Source organism: Phoenix dactylifera, chromosome 18, assembly GCF_009389715.1.
Source record: "Phoenix dactylifera cultivar Barhee BC4 chromosome 18, palm_55x_up_171113_PBpolish2nd_filt_p, whole genome shotgun sequence".
Lineage (NCBI taxonomy): Eukaryota > Viridiplantae > Streptophyta > Magnoliopsida > Arecales > Arecaceae > Phoenix > Phoenix dactylifera.
In genome coordinates this window covers 2006419-2029808 of record NC_052409.1, presented here as the reverse complement: position 1 = coordinate 2029808, position 23390 = coordinate 2006419, and the positions used below count along the sequence as shown (strand labels likewise).

At 36.5% G+C, this 23390-nt stretch overlaps 2 protein-coding genes across 3 annotated transcripts; one reads left to right on the top strand and one right to left on the bottom strand.

Moving 5' to 3' along the window:
* LOC103698898 (protein BTR1-like) lies at positions 1-11890 on the bottom strand. The gene is made up of 8 exons (XM_008780950.4): positions 11549-11890; positions 8130-8368; positions 7944-8044; positions 6475-6668; positions 2566-2681; positions 1188-1331; positions 621-682; positions 1-527 (listed from the first exon to the last, which is right to left on the bottom strand). Exons 1-8 carry the CDS (start codon positions 11628-11630, stop codon positions 440-442), a joined length of 1026 nt encoding a protein of 341 aa, XP_008779172.1. The 5' UTR covers positions 11631-11890; the 3' UTR covers positions 1-439.
* Positions 11891-13625: 1735 nt separating this feature from the next.
* Positions 13626-22769, top strand: LOC103698906. Of its 2 annotated transcripts, XM_026801789.2 has the most exons (9): positions 13626-13865; positions 17978-18239; positions 18785-18956; positions 19092-19177; positions 19290-19332; positions 21667-21723; positions 21800-21890; positions 21973-22061; positions 22283-22769. In XM_026801789.2, the coding sequence occupies exons 1-9, from the start codon at positions 13790-13792 to the stop codon at positions 22400-22402; spliced, it is 996 nt and encodes a 331-aa protein (XP_026657590.1). In that variant the 5' UTR covers positions 13626-13789; the 3' UTR covers positions 22403-22769. The 2 variants fall into 2 exon arrangements, with proteins under 2 accessions (XP_026657590.1, XP_008779184.1); XM_008780962.4 differs by lacking the exons at positions 19092-19177; positions 19290-19332.
* The last annotated feature ends 621 nt before the right edge of the window (positions 22770-23390 follow it).

Below are 23390 nucleotides of genomic sequence, written 5' to 3'. Positions count from 1 at the left end.
TTTGTGCATAGGAGTTTGGCAGTTTCATTTGATAAAGAGAATTCACGGTGCATGTAGCAGAAGAACATCAACTACAATTCTGTTGGTCAAAATGGTGGGAAAAAAAAGACTCTTAGAACTTATGTTAGAGTTCAATCCAGCTAAAAACACCAAAATGTAACTTGTGCTTTGGAAAGCCACTTTTTCCTTTTCTATGCAGATGACTACAAAAACTATTGCGGACAAGACACTCACCCTGGACTATCAGAAACATACAACTTTTTCTTTCCATTTGTAGCACAAATTGCAGGCGTTGTAAACACCTTGTACCCAGAGCAACTCCACGACAACATTGATCTAATGAATCTCATCCAGCAGCATAATTGATGCACAGATCTCGCATGAAAGCGATCGCAGCAAACCACTTGAATGGACAACAAAACTTATCAGCCAACATGTATCACCTCTCAGAATTAGATGAAACCTTTTGCATAATCATAGCCTCAGCAGTGCGAATTGCCTCCGGTGATCCAGTGATTGTTACTTTCCTGCATGTCACATTCAGGGAAAAAAGAAGAAAATTAGGAAACAGCAAGCCGGTCACAGACAAAAAAGAAAAGAAAATGAAGGAGCTGTAATACCTATCTGAGGTGCCAGAGAGGAAATCACCTCTATCTGATATCTTAATCCTAGCTCCACTAACCTACATAATTGGAGGAATGTAAATGAATAATAAGATTCAATAATATTCCTATATACTAAATGATTTTAACAAATATACATAGTTCATAACATAGCAGCTTCTTACAGCAACAAACTTATACAATCTTCAGATCTTTTGGAATGGAAACAAATTTAGAATTCAATAGTCAAAATATACACCCAAAAATCATATAGCAATTTGATTGTCTCAATCGGATTTTTCACATAAATTAACATCCATATGAGTTTTCTATTTTAAAGGATCTCGTTGTTAATTGTAGATAAAAGGGGTCAAGATGAGATTTTCAAATCTGCATAAACTGTCTATAATGTGACAAATTCCTTTCTTTACAAAATAAACCCTCGAAAGTAATCATTTATCCAGGGTCACATATCCCTTATTACCAAACATTAATACAAGATGATCAGTTAATGTGGACTCATCACTTGCACCAATGCACTAAAGATGAGAGATCAAACCGAGGGACTAGATGCATTATGCGAACCTGACCAATCTCCATTATGTTCCTTCCCCCACGACCGACAACAGCACCAATATGCTCATCTGCAACACCAATTGTGACTGAGCTGCTTTGGCCTTCATGAGACCCCATAGATGACCTTGTGGGAGCTGCTTGTGACATCATACCCTGACAGATACATGACTCAGAAGCATCGTTAACCAGATAAAACCAATACTAATGCATCCGATAATGTGTTACATCATAAAAAAAAAAAAAGGGAAGAAAAGAGAACAAGATTATAAAGCAGGACTTTGGAGAAGGAACACTTAAAAAAGATATGGTATCTTTCAAATGTGTCTGAACAGGTTCATGCCTAGCGATGCAAAAATACCGATGATCAGTTACAGAATATGCAAAAACTGAGACAACTAACAATATTGAACTTGACAAATGAGGACGGATAGAGGCGGTTCAAGATGGAAAGGAGTGGCGCAAGTGAGCTAGAAGGGGGTGGCAAATATAGCAAATGGAACATGGCCGCGAAAGTTTCTTGAGCAGATATAAATGATCATTATGTTGAAATTCACTATCATTTTGATCCACCCATTCTATGTGAAATAGATATATACAAACAGCTTCTTAGGTTCTTTATTTTATTTTATTTTTATTTTTATTTTTATTTTTTTTTTTTTGGGGGGGGGGGGGGTACAAGCTTCTTTGTTTTCTATACATAAACCTGAAAGCTCAATGTCCACATAAGAATCCGGATGCACCAAAGTTCTCTTATTTTTTTCTGGATTGATCATCAATGTCATACATGTCATTCTAGGGCCTACTAATATTTTAAATGTCTTTCCCATGAATCACTGGGTTTTGTTAGGCACCATGATTGATATCAGTGTCCCAACAGGTTTAAAAAAGAGTGAAATCCAAAGTTCGTAAAGTTTGCATCCACAACAATTTAAAGAGTGAAATCCAAAGTTCGTAAAGTTTGCATCCACAACAATTTAAAGAAATTGCATATTTGACAATGACAGGCGATAAACAATCAAAATATATTGTAGTAGTTCATGATGCAGTTTTAATTTCTCTTAATGCTTCTGGTCTTCAGAGGGTCTTGATGTGTAGCATGGCATATCTATGAATTAACTGTTTCTAACTAAAAGGAACTTCCAAAATAATAATTGGCTGTTTCCTGTTTACCACAAATATGATCTATATAGAGAATTTGCATCCTATAGAAATACCATAACCAAATATGCGTCGTTCATTCACTTTCATATAGAAGAATAATTTATGATTAACAGTGGAAATACTAGCGTTCCATCTTAAAACAGATGCGTAGATGCATACAGAACTATGGAACAGAGTTTCTTGCCATTATCAGGAAATTCCGTATGCACTAATATGAAGTACTAACCTTGCTACTTGGGTATTTTCCCCCAATTCCATTCGGTCCATAATTTATTGTGCCGTATGTTACTGAGGGGATCATATAGCCCACGGGAACCCCAGGATAACCCGGAAAATTAACACCTGATGGTTCAAATGAGAAAGGGGGGAAAGAATATAAGAATCAGATTTCCACTAAACATGTATCATAATTTACAGGCATACAAGCATACAGAAAAATCAAATGTGGTATTGTCAACAAATAAACTGATTACAGCATAATCATCACCAATTTATACATTCAATTTTTAAGAGAACACAAAAATTAAGGAAAGGAGGGGTGGGGGATGGGGCTGGGAGAGGGAGAAAAAAAAGGGAGTTGGGTGGGGGAGGGGGTGTTGTTGGGGTTCTGGAGAGGGGGGAGAGGTGGGGAGGAAGGTAGAAGGTGAAAATAAGGAACTTCCAATGTCATGTACAAGTGTTCGTAGCATCAGCAGTATGTATAAGTAATCAACTGGATGCTAAAACAATAAAAGACAGTGACTGGAAACAAAAGATTCAAAAGGCTTAAGTAATTAAAAAGTAACATGACAAACAGATAATTCCAATTCTGCCTAATAAATAAGATGATTCTATGCAACCCCAGTGACCCCACAGAAAATTTATAGTTTCACAGTCCCAACTTGGCTCAGTCTAAATTGCCAAAGATAACAACAAGCAAGGTTTTTATTCCCTAATCTCAATGCCCCGGATCTTCATTAAGCTGTCATGATCATAAATTTATAAAAATAGAAAAGGGAAGGGAATAAAGAAATTGCAACAAAAAATACGCTTCATAGACATACACATACATATACATATAATTTTAAAAATAAAGGTGAAGAGTCATATGCATGCAAACGCTAAAGCATAACAAACTTACCCCCCCCCCCCCCCAAAAAAAAAAAGCAACAATTACATGAAAGCAACAGCTCTCTAGAACATCTCAACTCTGAAAGATGAGATTAGCCTTTTTGCATTAAAAAAGGGTGTCTCAATGCATGAGGAACCCACCATTGTGGGGTATGAGAAGGGTTAGATATACATAGCCTTATTCCTGCATGCAGAGAAGTTGTTTTCAAGTTTCGAACCCGTGACACCCGGGTCACAATGGAGCAACCCTCTAGATTAGCCTTTTTGAATATTATACTAAAATTTTCATTTTTTATTTTTTTAAAATGCGGTATCTAACAGGAGTTCTAGTGAACTGCAACACATGAATCCATATTTTTTTAAATAGGAAATAAAAATTCAATGTCGCATAGGATGCTAAAATTTGTCTCTTCTATTATCTTCAAGCATATAGTTGACTTCAACAATGTGATTGCTTTATGTAACCACAATCAATATTGCTATCTCTAATAGCTATTTATATATGATATATCTTCTTGCTCTAGTATATTTCCTTTCATTTTCCTTTTTATGCTTATGGTTGCTTAATTTTATCATCATATGATGGTTTATAAAAATATTTGTAGCAAATGAAGTATGATACAAAAAGTAGCTAACAAATAGCTTTTGCAAACTTACCACAGTTATAGGTCATGTCCTCTCCAACCAAGCATATTCAACATTCTTTTTATCATTTTTGCTGCCTTCCAATGCCTAGCCACCATTTCAGTAGCATCCTCTAAGTTAATCTAATCATGCCTTCCAAGGGGAAGCTGACGTGGGTTTAACAAGGAGAAATTTAGGGGGAAGGGCATTTTTGAAAAGAGACACGTATGCTACTCCAACACACTGAATGGTTGAAAAACTTGAAAAGAGTTCCATGAAACCATACATAAAGAAACATTCTTCACAAGTACACATGAATATACCAGATCTAGCCAATCTTATCTCATTTACTTGAGATCTACTGTGAATCTTCTTCTTTGTTTGGTTCTATCTAAAGTTGCATCCTCTAGTAATAATGACTTCCTGAAGTTTCCGTCCAGCACTCGCATTCACATCTTACTTAGATGTTCTTACATCTTTTTATACAAAATTCCAACAATCACATATTCTATCTTGTTAGTAATAGTTGTAAAAACTGTAAATGGCAGAAATAATTTGTCACGAAGTGCAGATTAAAGTCTACCACAAATAAAGGTATAGAGTCTATTTCATGTGTACATATAAGGGTATGATGCCAGCAAGAGAAACAATAACTTTTATACAATTACTCCAACAGTTGTTCCTTTAATCTAGAAATCACACTTTCATACACTTTTTTTTTTTTTGCTAAAATTTCATACACATTATTTGCAAACAGAAATTTGTCCACCCAATATTCATCTGCCACCAAAAAAATTATGGTTTTCTTACCATGATAAAAAAGGCCGCCCATTGCATGAGGCTCCGACCATTGCAGGATCTAGAGAGGATCAGATATACGTAGTCTTATCTCTACATGTGGAAAAGCTATTTATAGGATTCGAACCTGTGACCTTCAAGTCGCAATGGAGCAATCTTACCGTTGCGCTAGGGCACACCCTCATGGTTTTCTTACCATTTGTACGTAGTCTTATCTCTACATGCGGAAAAGCTGTTTCCATGTTTCGAACCTGTGACCTCCAGGTCATAATGGAGCAATCTTACAGTTGCGCCAAAGCACACCCTCCTAGTTTTCTTACCATGCTCCAAAACAAAATTCACCCATTTATAGCATCACCTCAGATTCAGATTAGCTGTTGGGCTGGTGCATGATCTCAGTCATATAACATGATTTTGGCATCTCTAGTGTAAAATCTCACGCTTTTACGCAACTCATAAGAATAGCTCTCTACAGGATGTATTTGTAGTTGACCATTGTTCATGAGTATCAAATGATCATTGATTGTCGTATTACCCAGCTGAGGCATTGGCAAATTGATAGCAAGATAATGGGATGAGCCCAAGCATAAAGGCCCTGCGCGTCCACCATTCTTCCAACTAAAGTGCATTCCTAGAGATTTCAGTTTGCGTCCTAAGTTCATGCCATATCGGGGTCAACTTTCATATCAAGATTCCCTTCTCAAACTTCATATTTTATCGACCAGGTTGACTGATACCTGATGAAAAATTTAACGACTTCTAGGTTCCCTCCATCAACTTCTTTTCTTCTCCCTGTTTCTCATAAGTCTCTCATTCATGTGTTCCTGTTGCTCTCAATGGTGCATTCATTGGTAACATCCAAAACAACTTAGGCAAGAACATTACATAGATGACTTAAAATTCAAGACTGCGATTAATGATCCACCACCATTGTCAGCTGTAAGTTGGTCCTTAGTCGAGGGAGTCCTCCAATCTGTTAATTCAATCTAATGGCCTCAAACTTGCCAAGCGATTCCAATATATCCAAGAGATAATTGAAAGCAAGATCAAGAGCTACTAATAAGACTATGCACATATATTCATGCATGCATGCATATAAAATGTTAGTTAGTTGTTCATGCTTGTAGCTTATCTTAGAGTACAATCAAAATATACAATTCAGAAAAAAAAAAAAAAGAAAAGTGATGATAGAGTAGTTCCCTTTCATAAAACATGACTCATCAGCATGTCTTGTTCGGAATTCCACTCACTAGCTGTTTTATTTTCAAGGGAAGAACTTAGACAACAACCAATATGCTCAATAATGTTGCAGACCAATGAAGACAAAAGAGTTGGCATCAATCCTATATTTTTTTCCCCTAAGTTGGTCCTGAGATGCCTAGAACTGAAAAACACATAACACATAAAACCATACTGATAAATTCTAAGGCAACAATTGCAGAAAAAACATAAAAGAAACTTCTTAAAACTATTAGGTGGATAACTTCATAGAATCTCGAAAGAACTAAGATTAGAAAACATAAATCCCACAAAGTAAACATATGCCAAACTGGCTGGTGATAGCAAGAACTTAGCAAACTGAAGGCATAAACTGGAGACACACCTGCATATGGAAATGGTGAATTTAAAGTTTGTGGATAATGAGCATCTTCTATTAACTTCGACAGTATAAGATAGACAGCTCGCATCCGTTCATCAAAAGACCCTGTCAATGTAACTACCCTATCATTCAACCCGACATAATTATGATCCTGAGGCGATATCTTAATGCCAGCCCGAGAATCTTCAATAAATGACCTGCATAAATGCATGATTGCATCCATCAGTAGATCTCAGCAACTAAATCACCAAATGAAAATAATTTGCACATCTATGTTACATTAAGAAAAAAAGGCATATTGGGGCCTTTGGCTATTGAATTTGTCCTTGGTGAGGAAACAATTGCTTTGCATTTTATCATATGATAGTTTTAGGTATATATAGTTTTGGGAAGAAAGATTTGGAAGCCTGTATCCACATGGTACCAAAAAAGGGGGGATAGGGGATCTAGAACTCTCTCTTTTTCTATTTCCCTCTCCCATTTTTCACAATTGAGTTCGAGAAGATATAGATGTTCAATGTGTACCCTATAGTAAATGGACTCTTTCCAAATATATCTCTAATCTTAACTAGGAAGATATTTTATAAGTTTATAATCTCTAATCTTGTTCCTATAATTTTATATTGAAAATATTTTTGTTATATCTTTAGAGCTGTTTTTTCGATCACACTATCAATCAAGGTTTGCGGTCTCTATACTGGACCCCATACAAGTACTCAACCAATACACCCCATATCAAGTATCAAAATGGTATATAGCTCAGTATCGACACTCAGCATGGGGACCATACAAAGTCTCGATACTCTACGAGTACGGCATGGTATGCCTTGTAATGGGCGGTACAGAACAATGCTGCCAATATCAGTCCCAAGCCCACATGAAAAAGGTGGAGGGTTGACATTAGGTTGACTGCTGATTGCAAAAAAGCATGCCAAACTGTGAAACAGATTTGCATTTGATATTGGCGATTTTTTGGGCACCCCTTGCTTAAGTACAATCACCAAATAACTAAGACAAGGTCGATGGTTATGGTTATGATTTTTCTATGTTTTTTTTTCACTTTTTTGATAAACACACTTTTACTTAATAAACTTGCAATGCATGGCCCCATAAACTATTATTGTAAATTATCAGCATGCAACAAAAGGCAGACAAGCCATAGTCAGATTGAGGAATCTTTTAGCAATATATGGTGGAACAATGCAATGTAATATAGTTTACTTACCAATTCATTAAACAGACTGATTGTATTAATAGAATTGATCCTATTTATCTAGATTTGTCATTTTGAACCTTACTTCGCATCTGGCCCTTTATCCAAGTATAATCTAGTCTTGTGATCAAAGCAAATGTATAGCTGTAAATTATTTAGAGCTGGCAAAGCTGACTTACAAAGATCTTTTTTTAATTCAAAGTATATCAAACAGCATAATGACATTATTAATGATGAAGTATGTCTGGACAAACCATACTTTATTGTCGATCCACCTTTGCCAATTATTCCACCACATGAGCTATTTGGAACAATAAGCCTCACTTTTGATCTACTTTCAACATCGTTACTCTCTTCTGCCTGTTTATGCAAGAAGAAGAAAAGTCAGATGAGATAACTAAAGCGCAAAGAGAAACAAAATTAAGGGCATATAAACAACGCATACCTCGGTCAGCAATTTCTCAAGGATCAGTTCCATTGCCTTCGTTATTTCACTAAGCATTCCAGAAATCATGATTATTCTATCAGATGTTCCTGGAAAAAATTCATGATTGCGTGATAGCTGAATACGAGCTCCAGACTGTGACTGAAAATCAGTAATGGTTGATCCACCCTTTCCAATAATACAGCCAGCTGCAGTATTTGACACAAGAAACCTAATGTTTGTTGGTTTCTCCTTATCATCTGACCACAAGAATGATAATGGATATTAGGCCCACACAGATACAGGATGGAAAAAACAAAGAGCTAGACTGCCAAAGAGGCACAAATATGATTTAAAAAAATCAAAAAAATGAGGGAACAGAGCGTTCTCTGTGAAGTATAAATGGCAATAGGCAGGATAAAGGCGACAGTATTTAGCATGAAGTTAAGGTCGGAGGATTCTGGCTAAACTAGATCAAAACCATTACATGCCAATAGGCTGAAATGGATCAAATAATATCCATCCAAATCCATTTCCATATCCGAATCTATCCGGATATGCATATAAATTTTAGTATCCAACTAATGTCTATATTCACTTTTGTGTCCGTCAAAAGAAAAGCATATAATATGGACACACAGCTATCCAATCCATATCTGTACATCTCATTCCATTTTTAATACTACTTAGTCTCATACAGCTCTCACAAACTTAAAGGGAAATAAGTGACAAGATTAACATGTCTATAATTTAATTTACATTCCATACAATGACATGTTTAATTTGGTGGATTGTAAAATTTAACTATATAATTTATATTAGTATGTAATACGTATATTTATAAGCGTCCACGTCCAATTTATAGATATATCCATTCTAAACAAATATGGATATGAATAATCTCTGTATCTGTATTTATAGTCATCAAATAACAACATATATGGATATGGATACATTGATATCCAATCTGTATCTGATCCATTTTCAGACTTGGTGTCAATAGTAATTCATTCCTAATAGCCAGATAGCAAGTCAATACCATCATGATGCTAGTACTCATAGTCAGACAAAGGCCATGCTCATTCCAATGGATCTCTGTTAACAATTTTCTCAGACTTGTTGGATCCATTAACAATAAGTAAAGAGCAATTCTGGTGTTCATCTTTTGGCTATTTGAATCATATTTCTTCCTTCCACCATATAATGTTTTCAATTGCACCATATGATATGGTAATAAAGTAAATTTCCTTCCATTATGTTTAGCCACTTGTTCCTTATCATCATCAAATTTCATCAACAGGTCATTTGTAGATGTTTCTTAACATCTTGGTTTATCTCCTTCAAGTGCAGCATATATCATTTTTGCAGCATCACTTTAACTGTCTAAAATCTCAATCAAGCTCAGGAAGACTACATTGGTCGGCAATGATTATGCTAAGTTCCTTGACAAAATCAATGTAGAAATCTAAAATAATGTATTATCAAAATTATTTAGCCCTACATGTTGGTGTTTTTTGTAAACTCATTATTTCCACAGACGTACAAAGACAAGGAAGTAAAAACAACAGCAACATATGCATGCATGTATATAGATCTTCTTGAAGGTGAACAAAGAATCTTCTCAAGATTAGATAAATTAATGACATAAAAGAAAGTTGGCTGTAAAGATCATAACTTGCACCTAGATATCCATCCTGGCTAGTTGAATTGAGTTTCACCATCAAAAAAGGACTTATCAACTTAAGTTACTAAAAAAGGTGTTCAGTTTATAAGAAACACAAGGGCATTAGGCCATATAAGGTTCTCACTAGGGGCCTGTTTGGACGTCAGAAGATCCTGAAGCCTGACAAAATCTTCCTCACACCACCACTATTTTAAAGATCCATCTGAAGTCGTACAGTTAAAAGAGAATGGGCCAGCCATAACAGAACTTATCCCTATTTTTCAGGGAGAAGATAAATCATCTTTGAAAAGGATTTTACTTATCCCAAAACATGGATTAGTTGCATTGCAGGTTGCCACGATATCCAATAAAGACCCTGTCTCTAGCATGTTTTGTAATCCCACCTTCTCATCAGGAAGATCTTATTGTCTGGTATATAAACAGGGCCTAGAGGTCCAAGTGTAATTTTAACTGTTCAAAGGTTCTTTCTTTCCAAAACTTCCAAGGTTTAGTAAGTAGAATGATACAAAGTCTCCATCATGTCTTGTAGTGTTACGTTCAGCTTACCCCATGCCATCGATCTGAGCTTTATGATTTATGTTATTGGGAGGAACAAGCAAACTTCTTAGCTTGCACTTGGTTTGGAGTTAGGTAGGAATAAAACCCACTAACCCACTAACCCACCTAAAGATGCTTGGATTAAAATACTTCAATGGAGGGGCAGAACAGGTACTTCGGAAGAATCTGTGAGTGTATATATCTCAATTCCTTTTCCTTCTTTTCTAACCCAGCTAACCCAGGTAATAAGGAATATATCTACTCCACTGAAAAAGGAGGAATACTTTCTGCTTTAACCCTCCATTTCTTCCCCCATATTACTCTACTTAAACCAGTTAATGCGTGTTTCATTATTTTTGAACTGAAAGCAGCCTTAGTAACATGAGCACAAAATGGCCCAAGTTAAAACAAAATATGCAAAGGAAATTTGCATATATTTCCTCCAAATCACATAAAAACACATTTCCCTTAAATGTTTATACAATCTTGTAGGTGTTTTACACAAGTAAAGGACACAAAGTTTGAGAATGAGCATATGTTTTCGATGTTTTTTTCCTCATGAATGTTCTTGACAAAATCAAGGCTTCTGTATCATATATTGTGTTGATACCAGAGTGTAAAGATAACCAATATTGCCAATAAATAGGCTACGTATACAGAATGGTGATATAACCAACTAGTTCCAAGACCACACAGTGGCTTACTATGCAACAGACTAGTTACTGCTTTACTGTCATTAATAGCAGCTTGACAACACTCACGTCCCTGCAATTTTCATCTAAAGTGTTTGGAAACTGGAGTTTGTTTTTCCTAATAAAACGCGCACGAAGACATAAATTATCAATTTTCTACAAAGTTTGTAACCCTAATCTTGAAAGATCTTGAAGGGAACCACATTCAGCCATTTAAGCCCATTTTCTCCCAGAATAATTATCGAAATAACAAATAGACCACAGGGGTTTCTGCCTAATCTATCACACGATTAAAACCACATTCTTTGCAGACACTAAAACAAGATTAATTTTATCAGTTTCAACGTTGCAATCGTCCTTCCCCTAATAACCAGATCAATTAAACAACAGCAAACTAATGGCAAACAAAAGCCAGATCTCGTCTATTGATCTGCGAAGCAGCAAGAACTGTAACCATCGGAGGAAAAAAAAAGCGAGGCATAACAAAAGAGAAAGAGACGGGAAATATCGGCATCGCCTGATCTCACCGCGGGCCGGAGATCTGGGGAGCTGGGAACGCTTGGGGGCGGCCTCGGGGGAGGAAGCGTAGGGCGAGTCGGGGGATTCCATGGCCACGGAGGATCTGGTTGGCGAGGATGAGTGCGAGAAGGACAAGAAGGGGAAGGGAAAAGTGTCTCTCACGCTGCTTGCAGACGGGGAGGAGAGAGAGTGCGAACCATCCTCCCCCTCTTTAGGTTTTCTCTGTCCTTCACTGAAGGAGGCGGAGGGGCGGCGTATGGGCGAGCAAGTCGCGGCCAGGGGCCCTTCCCTTATTCTTTGCCGCCGCTACTGGGCTAGCCAGCATTGCGTACGAAGTATCCTTGGGAGACCCAGAAGGGGAACCACATGCTTCCCCACCTTGGGCCCTATTAATTATACAACTCAGACACAACTATGCGGATCCACGCATAAATGTACCTACGTGTTTGGATTAATATCAGCTAAAAAGGCATTTTGTCTTTTTTTTTTTTTTTTTTTTTTTCACCGTGAGAGCTCGGAGCCTCTCTGATTACTTGAGTGGGCTATAAATAGGTTGGGTTGACTCGTAATCCAACCCGACCTGCTTAGATCCGACTTGATCTATTTTTAGAGGACTTGTGGGGCCGGATCGGATTCTAAAATTGACTCATTTTATTTTCTGAGTTGGGTCTGGATTTACTGCATTCAGATCCAATCTGACCCATTTGAAATTTAGATAATTTTAGGTTTTTAATCCTATGACCCTGCTCCGATCTGATCTAATCCGAACCTGTAAAATTATTTGGGCCCACGGGCCACAGCCCATTGAGTCAAAAATTATAGCGGTGGATCCGACCCGAATGATCCATTGGGTCAAAAATTATAGTGGTAGACTCAACCCGACTTGACTCGATCTTCTATTGGATTGAGTCTGGGTCCAAAATTAAAATCCGAACAAAGAACCAGATTGGATCAAGGTCACTCATGATCCGACCCGGCCCATTTGCATCTCCTTATGGGCTACTCTCACGACTCACAACTATGTGGGCCTCATACAGTTTCATATGGTATATTGTTCCATGCTGTGGATGGGGCTCAAAAAATCATGGCTATCATGCGATAAATAAACGATCGTGATTACGAGACTGGCTCTCTCTAGTTCCACTACGAAATGAGGATTATCAATCTTTGAGTAATATTAAGGGGATTCCATATCATGCATATCAAAAGTTATCTTGCCAAATGGTGCAAAGGTATTGGTTTTAGTTCCAAGAATTATTGTGATGCACAGCTAAACGTGAACTTGGCAGGCTAGAAGAAATGGATCCAGGGAGCTATTAGCATGCACAAGTGCTTATTTCTTCAAGACTTCAACACTAGATGTATGATAATTGCTATAGTAACTACAAGCAATATACCTGGTACATTTTGATTGGCTATGCAAACTCTAGGCCCTACCCAACTTCACCAAGGCTTTCGATTTAAATGGAACGAACCTTTTCGAAATTTTTTTATGGTATATCAAAAGCATTTCCATTAAAATGTTTTCTACACTTGAATTATTGGGGGAGTGGCTGCCATTTTGAGGACACTATTTGTAATATGATAAAAAAGCAACTAAATTGTATCGCATGATGCAGGATTATTCTCTAAGAACATTGATAGCAGATGATGGCGCATGAATAGTCAAACCATTCACCTCCTTCACACTGTCAAACAAAAATAACGCAATCAAATGAAGGACCAAAATTTTGTCCAACCATACATAATTAAGAAGAAAATGATTAAAAAATCGCAATGCAGATTCATCTCAGTGTTTTTTAATGGAAGGGCAAAAGCTTTACTGGAGTTGGGTGGTGCTAAATTTATACAAGCATGAAGGAATCTGAAGCCATGTACGTATAATTGAGAAGAACTTCTAGGTAGGTATACAAATAAAATATGCCTCATAGCGTACTTTACAAAGAAAGCCATCGCTCATCAGTTCATCTACGGGCGCAATTTTTGGGAATTCGGGGTTCGACTCGCGCACGTGCAACTGTAACGTGTGCGACGTATTGCGTTACTGTGCCCGCCATGGTAGTTAATAGGCAGGCGCTTCCCCTGGTGAAATTTATTCTCCCTCCCTCTCTCTCTCTCTCTCTCTCTCTCTCTCTCAGAGGGTGTCCTGCTCGTCCCACTTCTTACGGAGCGAGGGTTTCTCGCAAGCCCTTTTAATCCACCGTCCTCGCTCTCTTCCGCCCACCCCCTCCTCGGAGAGTTGATGCCTGATGCTTCACCCGCCGCGTATACCCAAGTGCTGCCAGCACCCGAGGAGCCGGAGGGCTCGCCGTCCTCCCTTTAAAGGTCTCTCTCTCTCTCTTTCCTTCATCTCATATCCCTCTTCGTGATCTTGATTGCCGCTTTTTGATGCGTGATCTGGCAATTCCTATTGCCTGCGAGTAGATTCTTAAGGGGGGCTTGGATTAGATTTCTTCTGAAATTTTAGTTCTGAATTGGATTTTGATGGGATTATCGTCTTGTTTATTCATTCATAGATTAATTTCAGATGATTATCTCTTTTTTTTGGCCAAATGGATAAATTTCTTTCTCGTGGTATGGTTTTGTGTGGTTTGAAGATTGCTTGATCATTCATACACCCTAAGCATGGATTGATATTAATAAATAAAAACTGATGACAAAGAAGAACGGAAATGATGCCGTTTTCAGATTTTGTAGAAAAAAAAACGAGCGATCTTCACACTTCTCTGTTCGTATTTCATAGCTCCCTGTGCACCTTGTCTGTATTAACAGGTAAAGGGAAGTTGATTTAATCTTAACCCTAATAGGATCAAGTACTAATAAGTTTAGTTGAATACTCTGTAACTCTCATAAATCCTTATATTTGATATATGTTTGGATCACATTGGTGATAAATGCAATACAGTACTTGAATAGATACCATGTACCATTCATGGATATAATTATCATGTAGTCATAACCCTCCTCATACTCATTATAGATCTTACATAAAGCTAGCTGAAGAGGAAGAGGCATTAACTTAATCAAGAACTACAATGTTATAATGCAAAAGAGATTAAAAAAAAAAAACAGCATGGAGGAGATGGGATTCAGAGAGCACCCTAGTGAGGCAATAGCATCTACAAAGTAATAAATGGTCTTAAAATGCCTGATGTACACATGGATTACTAAAATGTTAGTGATATGGATGGCACTTCGGTTTTCAGAATATAAAGGGGTCAGTATTTCAGTAACAACCTCTAGTCAATGAGGTTATTGCCAATATACTTAATACATGAGGTAGGAGGTTGTCAATGAAAGTTTCAGCTTCTATAGGATTTGAGATGCTATAAAAAACAGAGAGGTTATAATATATGGATATAATACAGTAGGTTATAAGTTTGTTAAAATTATATTTTACAGCATAGAATGATGGTAGCAGATGATTGCCCAACAATTTAACATGTTTAATGATTAATCTGAATGAAATTTATATCCTTCTTAATGCTTCACCATCTATTTAATTCTAACGAAAACCCATAGGCATAGGCTTTTCATCTTGCAGCAGTAGATTTGAAATGTATTTCTACCTTAATCCACTTGGAGCATGCAATGTAGTTATCATATTTTAGTTATTTAAAACGTCATGGACATTGTTTTTCCATTGTATTGGACCTTTTGATATTGTAAGGGTTCAAATCATGCCTATCCATCACCATAAATAAATTTCAAATTCTCTAAGTTAGAAATAAGCTATATTCCTTGTGTATGGTCATGTAACTTGACCATATCTGGTCAGATTTTTCGGTTCCCATGTGTGCTAAGTAAACATGATACGAACTGCAGAACTATATGGCACATACATGAAACTTGAAACCTTTGAAGTGGTTAACATGATACAATGCACTTGAAGCCACAAAACAAGAGATAGTCGCATTAGTAAGGAAATATACATAATTTAGCAGTCACTTCAAACTTGATATGTTTCAATGGCAGATCATGGATTTAGTAGAAGTCAGATTATATGGCTTTGGAGATAGAACAAGTATGACTTGCTATCTTTGCTCTGTATGTGAAAATGTAGTAGTGATGGGGGATAACCAAGAGGTGAAACATGAGCCCAAAGAATGCAAGGTTTTAACATCAAGAACCTCAGATAAAACAACATAAAGAACTCTAGATAAAACAAGTGTTACAAGGCAGTGAGCAAGATTCGCCGTACCATACCGAATCAGGCGATATGGAATGTACCGTACTATACCAACTCGGTACCGGCACATAGTACAGAGGGCGTACTAACACTCGGTATGCTAAACGTGCCCCGTACCATACCGTACCGACATATTGATAGTGTGGCATTGGTACATAGCTCAGTACCGAGATGACGTACCTTAGTAATGAGTAAATAGTTCTTCCAACTAAAGCATTCTTCTTAGAATCTTTTACTAGGCAAAAGAATGCTAGGAGCAATACCATGTGGCTCAATGTTTAGTTCCTACTTCATTCAAACTCAAATGAAGTTATTTAAGCACTAATCGTGGCTAGTATTCTATGTCGCTTCAATTGGCAGATAATCGGCCCTTGCCAATATATGCAGGAAGTTTTGTTCAGTATATTGAGCTATCTAGAATCCTCAATATGAAGGAGCTCTTGTTTTCACTATTTGATATCACTGTCCTTGATATTGCTGGTTGCGCAGATTTAATGTTAGATAGGTGGTCTACAATTCCATATTGGACACTTGTATCAGGAAATCTGGCTACTTAGAGAAGTAAAAGGTAGGCTGAGATAATATGATGTAGCATATAAGACAGGAATAAACTATAAAGACTTAGCCCATTTATCTTATAATCCGATTTATGTTGATGAGAAGCAATGGGAGTGGAAGAGCTCTCTTGGCTGTATTCTGTGGTTTATCCTTTAGATGGTCACCAAGGAACTTGGATAGTCATAACTTTGGATTCTTATCCACAAGATCACGTTCTGGAGATTTTTTTTGGCTGATATTAAAGATAGGTGAGATTATTGCATTTGGTGGACTTAATTGACAAATATACTCATGCTGTGAACTTATGACAGATCCTTGACAAGTAATTTCACTTGCTTGCTGATTTTAAAGATAGGTGAGATTGTTGCATTTAGTGGACTTAATTGACAAATATATCATGCTGTGAACTTATGACAGATCCTTGACAAGTAATTTCACTTATGAGCATTATTGTCTTGTAGTGTATAAGCAGTTCTTTTGTGGGCAGGCAGACGCTCAAACATATAAATTTGCTGAAGTTTTTATTCCTCTAGTCTATTGCTCTTTCTTCCTTTATTCAGGTGTTACCTGCATACGCCATGTTTAACGAACTTTGTGCGACCAAACTTTTAAGTGATCGAACATTCTATGAAGTGTCCTTCTAAGATGAATTGTGGGCACTTGGCACAAAAGTTTAGAGCGTCCGGTTACGAAACAATTTGATTGAAGATAATTTTCTTAGCCAGCACAAGTGCCAAATATGATAAATCTGAGATGTAAAGATTCTTTTGCTGAAGTGTAAATAGATTTTCATCTTTTCTTTAACAAAATGGTAGTTCTTTTGTCCAGAACATGCCCATAACTGGTCAAATTGGTCTGTAATCCGACATTTTATGTAAAATATGAATATATAGTAATTTGTAATTACATATTGGATGTTTCTTAATCTGATGTTCTTTGGATGTCGAAGTACCATCATAGTATTGTGCTTTATCTTTGCCATGTGGTGGAAGTAATATTCTTCTTGATAATTTTGAAAGGTGGTAAGGCATGAACTATGTCCAACACTCCAACCTGTTAAGGATATGCTCTTAAATCTTTCAGTATTTGAGAAAGGATTGTTACTCGCTCATGGATACTTTAGTATTTTCTTTCTTCAATTTAGTTTTTGTACTTCTGTATCTCTGTTTTGAATGGGAACAAATGTTCAGCATTCAATCGCTGCAAATCATGCTATCAATTTCTGTCAACTCAAAAAGAAACAAGTAGGATTTGCTGTATTTGCTGTTCATTTACTTCTTGCTGTTGATTTTTGGGATATCAGTGGGTTGAGCGTGGATTAACATATCCAAAATTTGAATAGTTTGACCTGAAGTAATTTAAAATTAGGCCTTCAGTTGGCTGGATGATCTCAGGTTTTCCTTCTTATAAATGGTGGATTGTATTAGTCAACCTTACTATGTCTTTTGTCTATAATTGAACTCAAACTGAAAGTCTGTTCATTGTTTTTCCTTTATAGTTTTACATCTTGTAGTTTCTGCAGTGTGTTTTTTGGACTATGTTATTTAAAGATAGATGTGTTCTGCCAAAACACTGTTGACTTTCATGTCTCTATTAATTAGGTTCGCCACTTAATCTGCTGTCAATGTTTTATCTCCAATTCTTAGAAATGCTGAGAAAATTCTATATTTGATTTAATTTTGGTTAACAGGTTCTTTTTCTCAATTCCGTAGCTGTAAAGAAAGTTCTTCCAGCACCACAACCACCAGCACAGATCAAGGCAGTGATGAACATTCCTTGGAAGATGGAGAAGATATGTCAGAGCTTTCTTTGTTTAAGTGGAATTTGTCTTGGAAAGAAGACAACAAAGGAATATTCTCAAACTCGGTAGAAGTACCGGTCATTGAAGTTGAATCAGTAACTAAAATTTCTTCATCGGATTCCAGCAAAAGTGGAATGCCTCATGCAACATGGTATAACTGTGATTGTTATATACTGAAAAATGCTTTTGTTTAGATTCCTTAATGCACGGTTGTGTAATTTGTGGTATTTTCCTTAAAAGTCTGCACTAAATTTTCTGCCTTTTTATCTTGTATTGGTTTGTGTGATCCACATGTGAAACTGGTGTCCAAAGTGAGTAGCCATAACAATGATTATCAACGTGTGCTTGTGTCCTTGTCTGCATGTCTGTGCATGGATGGGCATCTGCATCTGCACGAGAATTCTTCATTATTACTTGCTAGTGGTTAAATCTCTGGTGAAACCAATCATATTTTAAATTCCTTTTTCCTATATTCATCGACTCTTCTTAAATTTCTATTTAATGTTATGGTTGATCAAATTAATCTAAATATTGATTCATCAAGTTTTTATAAATTTTGTTTTTTTAATGGTCATCATATCAATTACTTTAATGTTTGTTTTATTTTGCACTTTGTTATATTCCCCTTTGTCAGTTTACATGACATCTATTTGAAATCCCTTTAACTCTGAAACTTGATTTTTTTTTTTTATGCAGGAGTTACGGATCATATTCAACTGATCGGGTTAGTAGCCACTTGTCTGCAGGATCGTCACCAAAGACTGCCGATAAATCTTTGTTTCCAGCTGCTGGAAACATGGAATCTTGGTTGGCTCCTGGAAATGTGGTATGGGCTAAAACTAGTTACCATGAGTGGTGGCCTGCAGAGGTAGGTTATAGAGACAGTTACCTCATTGCTTTTCTGGATGAGTTTCCGAGCATGCCATTTTATTCTTCTTCTTCATTGACTTAAAATATGCTTATAATCTTGTCCATGATTATTCTGATCTATGAACTTATTCAGGTCATGGATGAGAGAGTTATTCTAGATTGCACTAGCACTCACCACATTGGGCATGTATTAGTGCAGCTTTATGGGAACAATGAACAGTGAGTACAGTATTGTTCGATATATGTAGCTCTTTAAAGATTCTATAGGTTATACTTTATCTGGCCTCTTGCTTCTGGGATGTAAATAAGCTTATTGTTTCACTCTCTACAGTGCGTGGCTTGATCCAGTTAGAGACTTATCACAATTTGATCATGTGCGTAATACAATTCCATAGAACTTCTATCAATACACACTTTAGTTTTTGTTATTTATATGCGATGTTCTATAAATTCTGCATGCCTTTTGCATCTAAGGTTAAGCATCAATTTATAGATAACGTTTGGACCAGTGCGATGTCTCTTCTAGGTTTAAAAACTTTTCCATGATTTACCTGCTATGGGGATATTCACTTTGGTGGCTGTTAAATGATTTGGTCACTGAAAGAATCATTTCCTTTTTGAAAATTTTCTTGAAAATTTTGGTGGTCGATATGGTTTTAGTCCTTGTTTTTGGTTACTTTGAAGTTCTGTGCTAGTTTGGTGCCTGTGAATGTCATCTATATTCCCCTGCCTCCCTTCAGTGAATTTTAGGTACCTGTCCGGGTTATTGAAAACTTGTTATTTACATGTCTTGACGCCACTCTCATTAGGAAATAGGTAATGAGTTGCCTGTTTTTTGCCCAAGAGCTACCTTATTTTTTGAAGCTGAGTCGATGGATGCAAGTAGTTTCCCAGCTACTAATCTTTGATAGATGAGAATCTTGGCAATGTTATGATAGCAATTAGGCCCCATTTGGGGGAGCTTTTAGAGGGCAAAATGCACTTTTTGGCCCTCCAAAAGCACTTTTAGATAAAATAGGGGTGTTTGGTAAAATTTAAAGGAAAAAGCTAAAACAACTTTTTGGGAGAAGCTCCAAAATACCCCAAATTAGAAAATGAAGCTTTTTCTAAAAAGCATTTTTAGAAATTGTCGGAAAGTTATTTTGAGTTATAATATTTTTTTTTGGACCAAAATATCTATAATAAAATATAATAATTACACAAAGAGATAAATGGTCATTGGAAGGGTGAAAAATTAATTTACACTAATAATTATAATATTTTATATCTTTATTATTGTATTACACTATAAATATTATATTATATCATAATACATTAATATGTTATGTTAAATAATTTAATATTATGTTATATTATACCACAGTCATCAAGAGGATGGAAAATTAATTTACGCTAATAATTATAATATTTTAAACCTTTATTATTGTATTATACTATAAATATAATATTATATTATATCATAATACATTGATATGTTATGTTAAATAATTTAATATTATATTAAATTATCATGCTGTAGTATACGCTATTATATTACTATATTATATTACATTACATTAATATTATACTATATCATATATTTATATATTAATATATATTATATTTTATTATGCTCTGTTGTATAATACTATATAATGTCCTTTATGGTCATTTTATCATACCAAAAGTACTTTCTCAATTTATTTATTAAACACTTGTTAAAGTTTTATAATACTTTAGAAATGTAGTTACCAAACAACAAACATCTTTTTATAAAAACTTTACTTCCAAAAGCTCTACTACCAACAACTCTCCCAAACAAGGCCTTAGTAAAAGAGAAACTACTATATTGCAAAAGATGATATTCTAAACCATGTTATCTCTGATTCAGTTAGTAATTCTCGGAACCAAGTTATTTTAAATCTTGTAGAAACTGGAAGTTAATTTTGGATGAAACCTCCTTTTAGAGGTGGAATCTAGAAGGCCTTTATTGTTATCCTCTTCAGAGATGAAATATTAATTATGATAGGCTGTGAAAACACCCTGCACACAGTGAACTGAGCTGGCTCATTGGAGCCACTGGATTGGTCTGACTAGAAACTCCAAAAGTGTGTTGCCTGACTATGAGATATCCTCTACTCTGGATGTTGACCCAAAAAAAGCATGGTCCGCTGGCCTGGATTTCAAAAGATTTCCCACTGAGGACTGCAATATTTGTATTATGAATTAACATTATTTGGTGAATTTCTTCATTTGTGCCAAGCCTCTTCCATGGTGAGTTGTAGTTTCTATCTAGAGCTCCAAGGTGTTCTGCAAATATAACCTGCATTTTTTAGTGTTTAATGATCCCTAAATATGACATAACTAGTCCACTGCCTTTAATTCGGTGTGCTTTTACTTTCTTTGAGGAGAAAGGGGAGGGACAAACTGTGTGATATCCATGCTACACATACACAAAGACCAGTGAAGGAAGACTTGTCTAACCAGTACTGTAAATGGTTAAGGGAACTTCTTGCAGGCTTTAACTGGGGTAATGTTGTCTTTTTTAAGAAACAACAAGTCTGTAAGTTCATGCAAGTATCCCTTTTTTCAAATTATAGTTTGTATGGCCTATATTTTTTTCCAAGTTTCTATCGAATGTCCTTGCATTCTACTGATTACTTATGCATAGGCTTAACCAGAGTTAGTTCTTGAATGTATCTAAATTATCATATTTAATTTTTGTGTAGTGCCTTGAAGAAAGGAGCAAAAATCCGTTAGAAGCATTTCAAGATGCTCTTAAGCAGGTAACTAAGTCCTTGAATCAAAGCTTTCATGATTAGATATCACTGTCTTGCATGGTCAAATCTTTCCTCTTCCCAGGCTTTGAGCAAACATGCCCGTACAAGTTCAAGAGCATTATCGAGGAGATGCTCTGGTGAGGTCAAGAGCTCAAGCCAAAATGACACATGTGGTACTATACTTTTTCTTCTTATGATCCATTTATTCACAACATCAGAAATTCTATTTTATTTGATTTTCTACGCCGGATGCAGCGGACCCTTCAAATTCAAGTAGAATGAAGGACGACGACATAGAGGAAGGGCGGGGTAAAAGGAAAAGAAAAATGAAAATTCATTTCGATGTAAGTGGAACCTCAATACTTATCATTCCTGCTTGGGAGAGAGACTAAAACTCGTTTCAGATATGAGGATAGAATTATCATTTAGTATTTTGTGGCCAGAAGGTTTTGGTTTTTGGTTTCCTTACTCATAGTAGACTACTGGTCTTGTTATAAACAGAAATTGCCATTCCTGTTCAAATATCCTGTTAGCATTCATGTCCATTCTCCCCCATTCTTTTCAGGAGTTGAGTTTTCCAGAGAAACCACCAAGAAGAGTGCGTCGTCTAAGGATAATGCGGTACCTTGGTCTTATTGCTCCTGTCGGATCTCCCTTTTCTCCCTCACATGTGAGAACTGCTTGATACGATGCGATAATTCTTTTATGTTGATTGTTCATCTTGGAATGGTTCTCTTTATAGGCAGCCATTATGTGATGAATTGTGCCAGTGGATTCCTGAACATGTATAAGTCTCTGGTTTGTGGGACTGTCTCCTTCAGACAAGCTTGTTTTGAGAGAGATCCCTGATGAGGTAATATCGAGATGACATGACTTTAACCACTCAATGCCTGTGTGGAAAATTGATGCTTGTATATATGCTTGTATACATGGGTGGATGAAATGGGTTTGGTGCAATGCCCATTGCAGTTTTTGCCTCATCAAAAGCGAGAGAGAGAGAGAGAGAGAGAGAATCTTATGAGTAAAGCATCATTTGATTGGTTCTGGAATTAGTGCAGAGCATGTGTGATCCCCATCAGACTAATTATTTTTACTACTTACCTATTTTAGATATTCACACTCCCACTTTTTTTATTATGACAACGAAATACATGACCATAAGGGCACTCGCATTGGCACACGGGATGAATGTAAATGAAAAGCATGGACTAATATTGTGGCTTAGAAAAATCCTTTTTGTTGTTTATGCTGCCTGGATGCTTAATAAACGCACCCATATTTTGGTTTTGGCGTTCCTCTTCTATTTGGTTTTCATAAGGCACTTTTATGTAATTATAATCTACGACAGGGTTTTGCATGTAAAAGTACTTCAAAATCGGCAGCGTTGGCCGATATCTTGTGTGGTTCGCATGTGATACTCGGTCCTACCGGGGGTTTGCTGAAAACTGAAAAATGGTTGCCGTCGGTGGATATTTCCTACTTAAACCCCAGTAGAACGTTAGTATCAATAATATTTGAGCCCACGGCGTAATAATAATGAATTGAATTCGGTGGTTCGAAGGTACCGCCCGTTGGTGACCGCAAGGTGCTTCTCCCGCCCTATAACTAATTACCCCTTCTCCCCATCTCCTTTCCCTTCGAGAGCTCATGAGGTCGAAGGGAGGCTTCATGTC